Below are 8,077 nucleotides of genomic sequence, written 5' to 3' on the forward strand. Positions count from 1 at the left end.
CGGCCGTACATCAGCGCAGAACAACGACTATTTTTAACATTAAGGTATGAATGTTTATCTCATGTTTCCTTGTGTTTTCTCAAGTGTGCCTTCGTTACTTACTTACTTATGTGGCGCTACAACCGCTGAGCGGTCTTGGTCTGACGAAGCTCCATCCGAAACCGTTCACGGTCGCTCGCCACGCTGGTCCCATTCCGTATCCCGGCTTTATTGGCGGCTTCATCTACGCCATCCTTCCACCTCAATTTAGGTGGCACCTACCGATTTCGCCAATTTTTCTTAGCAAAATGTTAGGAGTCGAACACTATTTGTGCAGAACGCTTTTGTTTCGAAAATAGTTTCGATGCACTATCTAGTAGGTTTGAATTTAAACAATCAAACACCCGAAGAATCAACTGTGTGGCGTCATCCGTTTTCCAAAAATTTAGAAATCGTGCTTATACTTTCGGAGACACCCTTTATCTATCATTTTGAGGACAAGGTTAGAGGGTCTAGAATAAGAGTCAAATCGAAAAATCTATTGGTAATTATGTAATAGTATATTTCAATCAAACGCACGTTAACAGAAAAAGTAATTAATATTAAAGTTAATTGTTGCTAGTTTTTTCTACTGCTTCTGCAATTAATTTCATTATATCTATTCTAAGTTTAAGTTGTTCACACATCGGTAGTGTTTCTATCGGCTCTACGCAGCTCATCAAAAATTTTTCCGTGCTAGATTTCTTTTTGAATAATCTCTTCATCAATTCCGTCTTTTCCTTTTCCGTTTCAAGCAAATTCTCTAACAACGCGTTGTTTTTCTTTTTTTTCTGCGGTACTTCAAAAGACAATTCGTGGGCTTCATCCAAAAACTCTACGTTTTCAAATTCCGCTTCCCCTCCTTCATCTATGCACGGCGTTTCCAAATGTTCTGAAATGGATGCATATGTTGTTTGTTAGAATATATTGTAACAAGCATTATAAATTTTATTTTATCATACCTTGCGTAGCTTGCAAATTACCAACTCTTTTCCTCGACGACACTGTGTCTTTCATAAAAGACATTTGGTCCAGATATGGCCAGGGTTGACTAGTTTCTGCTGCACCTGACCCAGTTGGCTCGTTTTGTTTTTTTTTGTTTTTTGGTGTAGGTGTCCCTCATATACCTCCATCTATTCCTTGCTGCTTCGTGTAAAAAAATAAACAGTAGAGTTAAAAAAATATCTAATATTAAATTTTATTTTCTATCATATTAGGTTTTTGTCAACCGGAATAAGCTACCGCGCGTTGGCATTCACGTTTAGAATGCCCCACAATACGGTTTCGAAAATAATTTACGAAACGTGCGATGCCATATGGGACACACTACATGAAGGATTTATGCCGTTCCCAACAACCGCAGCACTCAAGCAGGTCTCACAAATGTTCTACGAACGATTTGGTTTTCCTAATTGTGTTGGCGCCATCGATGGAAAACACATCAGGATAAAATGTCCTAACAATAGCGGGTCTAATTTTTTCAACTATAAAAAATTTTTTTCGATACATTTACAAGCTGTGGCTGATGCCGACAGACGGTTTATTTTTGTAGATGTTGGAGATTATGGCAGACGAAGTGATGCACGAGTTTTCAATAGTTCAATATTATATAGACTATTAGAAACTAATAGGCTAAATGTTCCTTCACCAACACCACCCCTAGGCACAGATGAGGAGTTGCCCTTTGTACTGATTGGGGACCAGGGCTATCCATTAAAAAAGTATTTATTGCGCCCCTACGCTGGCAATAATCTAGATCCTCAAAAAGAATTTTTCAATGAGAAGCTTAGTAGCTCAAGAAATGTAGTAGAGTGTGCATTTGGGCTCCTTGTAGCTAAATGGAGATGCTTGAAAACTGAAATACAGCTGGACCCAGACAATGTTGATAAAGTGGTCAGAACAGTTTGTTTATTACATAATATTTGTATAAATGAAGCAATACCAGCGGATCATTCTCCAACATTACCAAGCTCAACCACTAATGTAGGGAGAACGTACAATCACCCATCGCGTGAAGCTTGTAGAGTACGAGATAGTTTTAAAGACTACTTTTATGTAAATAGAATTGTTATAGACTAATGATATAAGTTATAGGTAAGTTTAAGAAATATTATTAGAAATAGATTAGGTACAGGTATATGTAAGTTTAGTAAAGATAGGTTGTATAGATCTATGGTAGGTTAATTTGTTATAAATAACCAGTAGCTTAGTTTTGAAATAGTTAGTTTTATCAAGGGATTCGGGTTAGGTTAACACGTTAAGCGCTACGTCGGGCCCGTGGGGCCGACAGTGTTATTTCCCGTAAGCCGGCGTCGGTCTGCTCGGACCCGTTAGGTAGGCCGGCGTTTCTACGAATCGCTGGCAGAACGGAAAGTAGTGCAATTGGCGCATAGCGCTTAACGTGTTAACAAGTATGGTGAAGCTCAATATATGCAAGACCAAATCATAGATCACATTCGGTGTGTCTTATCTCCCTCCCTGTGTGCTTGACCTGAAACATACCGAAGCATGGCATAGAGAATTATGCTATGCTGAAATTTAAATATTTACCACTTGTTCCTAGTATATCACTAATCGCACGCCATGCTGCTACTTTGGCTTTCAAACTTTTATAATTTACATCAGCTGGGCACCACAAACATTTATGTGTTTGAACCAAGCTAATAAGCAATTCGTCGTCCATCATTGTCGCTTTCTGTCGTTCTACTACAAGGTTCTACTCGAATGTACATGCTACGCAACAAACATACATTGGTTTCATTTCTTCGAAATTCATTCTTTTATTTCCATTCGTTGCTACTTTCCCATCCATCGCTTCCCGCCCGAATTGACACATTCGATTGACAGATGCAATTGACAAACGCAATAGTCTGCGGCAAGAATCAAACTCGTTTGATTTTTTAGTACAGAAACCGTCTGCGGTGACAGCCCATGACAGCTCCTATCTCTCCCATGGGAAAAAACGCAACCGCATGCGGTTGCGGAAAGCTGTGACCAGGGGTTCACCAATGAAACATTTTTGAGAGTTTTCGGTCAATTTTTAAAGGGCTCCGCCTCTGATAATGGGGGCGACCGCGCAAGCAATACTGAGCCGTGATTTAGATGTCTTCTATCGCTTTCGCGCCTATGGGGTCCGTACTCCGGCTGAGTCTCGGGAGCATGGATCATATGGAATCGATGGAACGAGAGAATCGGTAGAAGAGAATCGAGCGATCGTCCCACCGACGTACAGCGAAAAGCAAAACATCGAGAATGTTCTCCCGTGTACTTGGTGTTTACGTCGTACCCGCCATACTGGGCAGTAGCATACATACATACCATACCACACATTGTGCTGCCTTTCACGCAGCGGTTCGAAAGCTCAAAAAATGATAGACATTTTTTCCACAGTTTATTGGTATTGAACGCTTATGATTATTCCCCTTCACACAAGAATATTTATGACATTGTAAAACTTTTTTTGTCTTTTTTTATCTTTGACTTTTGTAAAAACATTGAAAATTTTTAATTGGTTTGAATAATACAAATCAACGATTGTGAACCACTGGTAACATGGTCAGGCAGTTCCACACATCCAAAAGCGATAGAAAGATGGTTCTTTCGATAAAATTGTTTCGCATGAGGATTTTTTGGATTTTAAATTATTTGTTTACAGCACATGAAGTTACAAATTAATAAAAAGAAGCAAACACAGCAAATAGAAAAAAAGCAAATTCTAGAATTTTTATGTTCTAGCTCTGTTTTCATCGTCGAGGATCCCTTGTACGGGAAAGTGGTTAAGGAACGAATGTTGTATTATAATTTACTCTACAACTTTGTCGAAGACGTCAAGTCGCTATCTCTTATCGTTTGGCCAGAAACGCCGAAAAACTGTTTCCATGAGTCACGACCAAGTCTTTGACATCAGCATGTCATCAGACGAAGCCAATTCCATTTCTAAAATAAAAAAAATCGTCAAAAAAATCTGATTTTGGCTTCAGAAAAAAAAAATATGCGTGACCAACATGCGTTAAAAATCAACGATACTTATTGCGTACGAACGTGTCTGTTTTTCGAAGAAAGAATAGACTTACGCGTATGACGTGCAGACCGTAATTCTTGACGAACACAAGACCGCATCAAAACCCCTGACAGAACCTGCCACCCGATCCAGCCAAACCATGAATGGGAATTACGTGCATGCAAATCCCCATCAGACGAGCAACATGCATCCGCCTCACAGGAGCGTCACGGAACGACTGACGAAAAGACAAGAACCACCAAATACGACACCGGCACACATGTGGTGTGAGGTGAGACAAACATAGCCATCGGTGAAAGCGAAAAGTACAGTGAGCAGCTCGCACACACGGCCCCGAGCTCTTTTTTTTCGTCTCTTTTGGTCTGGAGCGTGGGGCCCGGAGAGTTGAGTGGTGTAGCTCGGAGGCCGAGTTTCGCTGAATTTGGTACCAAATAGGGTTCCGAATTTCGGCCCCATATGTCACTCAATTTTATATGGCCGAATGTTTCATGGGCAGCTGATCGTACCGTGAGTGTTGACCACAGCGGGAATAGCGCGATGGAGTCGGTTGATCGCCCAGCTGAGTGCAACGACCGGGAGGAGCGCGGCGCGATGGCGGATGTGCACCAGCAAGACGGAGGAGGCCTTGCAATGATTTGGCGTTTGACGACGCCGACCGCATCCCGGCACCACACAGACGGCATGCAAATCACACCACTCACAAAACACGGATGCGCGGATGTTCATCAATGTCTTCCACACGGCGATATAAACGACACGGGCACACGGACACGCGAACACATTGACACACAAGTCGCACCACTCACGAAACCTTAACACACCCACACGGCAACGAACGATGGCGTGTTGCTCCGCTACGTCCCGGTCACAATTCACGGCGAACTGTCGAAACTTTCGCGTTTTTTGATGATGAATCATCATCGACGTTTATCGACCACGAATTGGTTGAGTTGCTGGGGTTGAAGAGAAAACCAACTCCGTTGTGTCTGAGTTGGACCGGTGCACGATGGAGCGAAGCCGGGATAAAAATCAAAAATTCATTTTTGAATTTCAGAAAAATGAAATATGTTTTCTTAAACTACAAGATGAAACTAAGAAATGACCCAAAAACTAGAGCCTCTGTTCTTCCAGGTTCTGAGAAACAGCCCGTCAAAGTCAAGATTTGTGAAAATATTGCATGAAAAATTGAAAAAAAAATCCATCAGCTTTGAAGGTCTGTAACTCCTATAATAATGGTCGGAATCGAGTTTCAAGCACAGTTTTGGAAAGGTATATTATCATGCTTTAAAATTGTTGACAGTTTAAGTAAATTGAAATTGAATGTCACAAAATATTAAGTATTGTTTCGCAAAACTCCTGGAAAATATTTCAATTTTCTGTTTTTAACCTTACGCCATCACTAAGGATTGTGAAAGATTGTAATATGATGCAATCCCACTTATAGTCTAGAATGTTTTGTAACAATTAAATGTAACCATTAAATTCCACGAGTTTTGCGAAACAATGCTTAATATTTTGTGACATTCAATTTCAATTTACTTAAACTGTCAACAATTTTAAAGCGTGATAATATACCTTCCCAAAACTGTGCTTGAAATTTGATTCCGGCCATTATTATAGGAGTTACAAACCTTCAAAGTTGAGGGTTTTTTTTCAATTTTTCACGAAATATTTTCACAAATCTGGACTTTGACGGGCTGTTTCACAGAACCTGGAAGAACAGAGACTCTAGTTTTTGGGTCATTTCTTAGTTTCATCTTGTAGTTTAAGAAAACATATCTCATTTTTCTGAAATTCAAAAATGAATTTTTGATTTTTATCCCGGCTTCGGTCCATCGTGCATTGGTCGCATTGCGGACCACCAAGTCCCCTCCGTCGATGATACCACGGCGGACCAGCGTGTCGCCTACAACGGCACCACGGCAGACTACGGGGTCCCCTGTGCCATTACCAATAGGTACCTTGTGGACCCGATTGTCCCCTCCGCCATTGAACGTGCTGCAGACAAGCGTGCCTCCTGGGTCGTTGGGTAAACTGGGGATTAGTGGATCCCCACGGCCGGAGCCTTCTCCGCGGACTAGTTCATCCCTACGGCCGCAAGCTGCTCTGCACACAATAGACGCGGATTTTTTTAAAAAGTTTGACCAAAAGTTAAAACTAATTATGGAAACGAACTTGAAAATTGATCTACTCTGCAAGATGTTTAATAGAATAAGAGCCCTCAATGCAAAACTTTATGCAAAACTCGAAATTTCAAAGTGGGCACTTTTTCTTGTCACTGTTTTTTTAGATACTTTTTTTTTATTATTTTTTTCCCAAAATAAAAATATGTTTGTTTTCGCTTACTCATTAGTGGATCTTATATCAAATATGTAAATCAATATACGAAAAATACTTGCAGAATATTTAGTTGAATTGAGAAAAAAATATTGAGCGAAAATCAACAAAATTCGAAGTGGGCACTTTTTCCTGCCGGTCACAGTAGCTTCCGATTCTTGACCTGTCCTAGCTGCTACTAGCTTACATTTAATTTCACTTAATTTTATGGGCACAACTGATGTTGTAAGATTGTCCATGCTCGCATTGTATGTGTGGACAAAATTTGCAGTACAAGGATAGCTAAATGCTGGTATGTGATTCGGCAAAATATGGCCCTCAATTTCGATTTAGTTAGAATCATCTTTAGCAGAACTGTACTGCATTATAATATCATCTTTGGTTAAAAACCATCCATCTTTGTTCCCTTTTCTTAATAAAGAGCCATACCTCACCACTCCTTAATTTTAACTTAGGATAGGATTCTTCCTAACTATAACTTAACTTATACTTATAACTTAGGATAGGAAGGGTCATACGTGTAGTAGGCCACAAAAAAAATCATATCTCCTATCCTGATGAATATTTTTACATGAAATTTGCTGAAGAAGTCAAAAACACATATTTCAACAATTAAAAAATAACAATCCGCCAATACCTTGGACGCGCACAGTTTGCGTACCAAAGTCACCTTACGTATTGGACACAGTAGTATACTACCAAATTGATTAACGACTGTATTAAGTAACGTGTCCGCGTATGCCCAATATTGGCTATAATATTTAGTTGACAGCATAGTGATCGCACAATAAAGTAATTTGAAGTGGTGAAACGCGTCTTCGTTTAACAATCCTGCCAGTATAGCTAGGCTTGCATAGTGAAAATTGCACGATACTCCGTACCTTTTCAATAGTGCAGGTAATGCAAAGGCCGCAGAGTTTGATTGGTAATTTCTGACGGAAATTCAATATGCTTAATTAATTGGTTGAACTTATTGGATTGCTTCGATGTCCACTTTTTAAAAGGTTCCAAACCACCATGTGCTCAGCCTTTCAACAATTTCCTCATCACTCCTGGATCTACCAAATGTAACCTATCTCCTAATATAACATTTTCTATAATATTGATTTTTTTTATATCTAGTAGTGGGGATGGTAACTACAAGCGCTCAACATATGATCCATTTCTAAACTCCACAACAGTGCGTTTTGCTGCTTCGGTGTTTTCAAAAATAACTTTTCGACCATCTTTAACGTGTTCTCCTACACATTTGCATTTCATGCAGCCGTGGATTGCATTGAAGTAGGCGACACCTGATGAATGTATAAAAGAATGTTTTTTAAAATAAGACCTATTTTAAAAGTAACAATTTGGTTTTTTGTATACCTTTTATAAAAGCTCTGGCTGGTGAGTCTGCTGCAATAAGCCGGAGATGTACATGATACACTTTCTCTCCCATTTGGAAGCCAGATTCCATAAGTGCATTTAGCTCTGTCACCATTGGCCGCAAACAATCCTCGCAATTATTTGGCTTGCTGCTTCCACAAAAAATACCTATTACTATAATTTGTGCTCCAGAAACGTTATGCAGTTGCATTAAAATGGGCCAAAGTTGGGTTGGACCATTATTACAAATGGGAAACCCATCCATTGAGAGATTGATCTCAAAACGATCAACGATGGGCTTCGTGTTACTAAAAATAAATGACATGGAAATTATTT

The 8,077-nt window shown here is 39.8% G+C and overlaps 1 protein-coding gene across 1 annotated transcript; it reads left to right on the forward strand.

The window, feature by feature from the left end:
• The first annotated feature begins 1,284 nt into the window (after positions 1 to 1,284).
• Positions 1,285 to 7,661, forward strand: LOC131293771 (uncharacterized). Its single transcript, XM_058321832.1, has 3 exons — positions 1,285 to 1,594; positions 1,682 to 1,911; positions 7,641 to 7,661. Exons 1-3 carry the CDS (start codon positions 1,285 to 1,287, stop codon positions 7,659 to 7,661), a joined length of 561 nt encoding a protein of 186 aa, XP_058177815.1.
• The last annotated feature ends 416 nt before the right edge of the window (positions 7,662 to 8,077 follow it).

Source organism: Anopheles ziemanni, chromosome 2 (genome assembly GCF_943734765.1).
Source record: "Anopheles ziemanni chromosome 2, idAnoZiCoDA_A2_x.2, whole genome shotgun sequence".
NCBI classification, from domain to species: domain Eukaryota; kingdom Metazoa; phylum Arthropoda; class Insecta; order Diptera; family Culicidae; genus Anopheles; species Anopheles ziemanni.

Excerpts from the sequence above, each read along its gene's own strand:
- LOC131293771 (XM_058321832.1), top strand. The coding sequence starts at position 1,285 with ATGCCCCACAATACGGTTTCGAAAATAATTTACGAAACGTGCGATGCC. Across the intron at positions 1,595-1,681 it reads TGGAGATTATGGCAGACGAA|GCACAGATGAGGAGTTGCCC; the intron begins GTGATGCACGAG and ends CACCACCCCTAG. Across the intron at positions 1,912-7,640 it reads CAGACAATGTTGATAAAGTG|CCGTGGATTGCATTGAAGTA; the intron begins GTCAGAACAGTT and ends CATTTCATGCAG.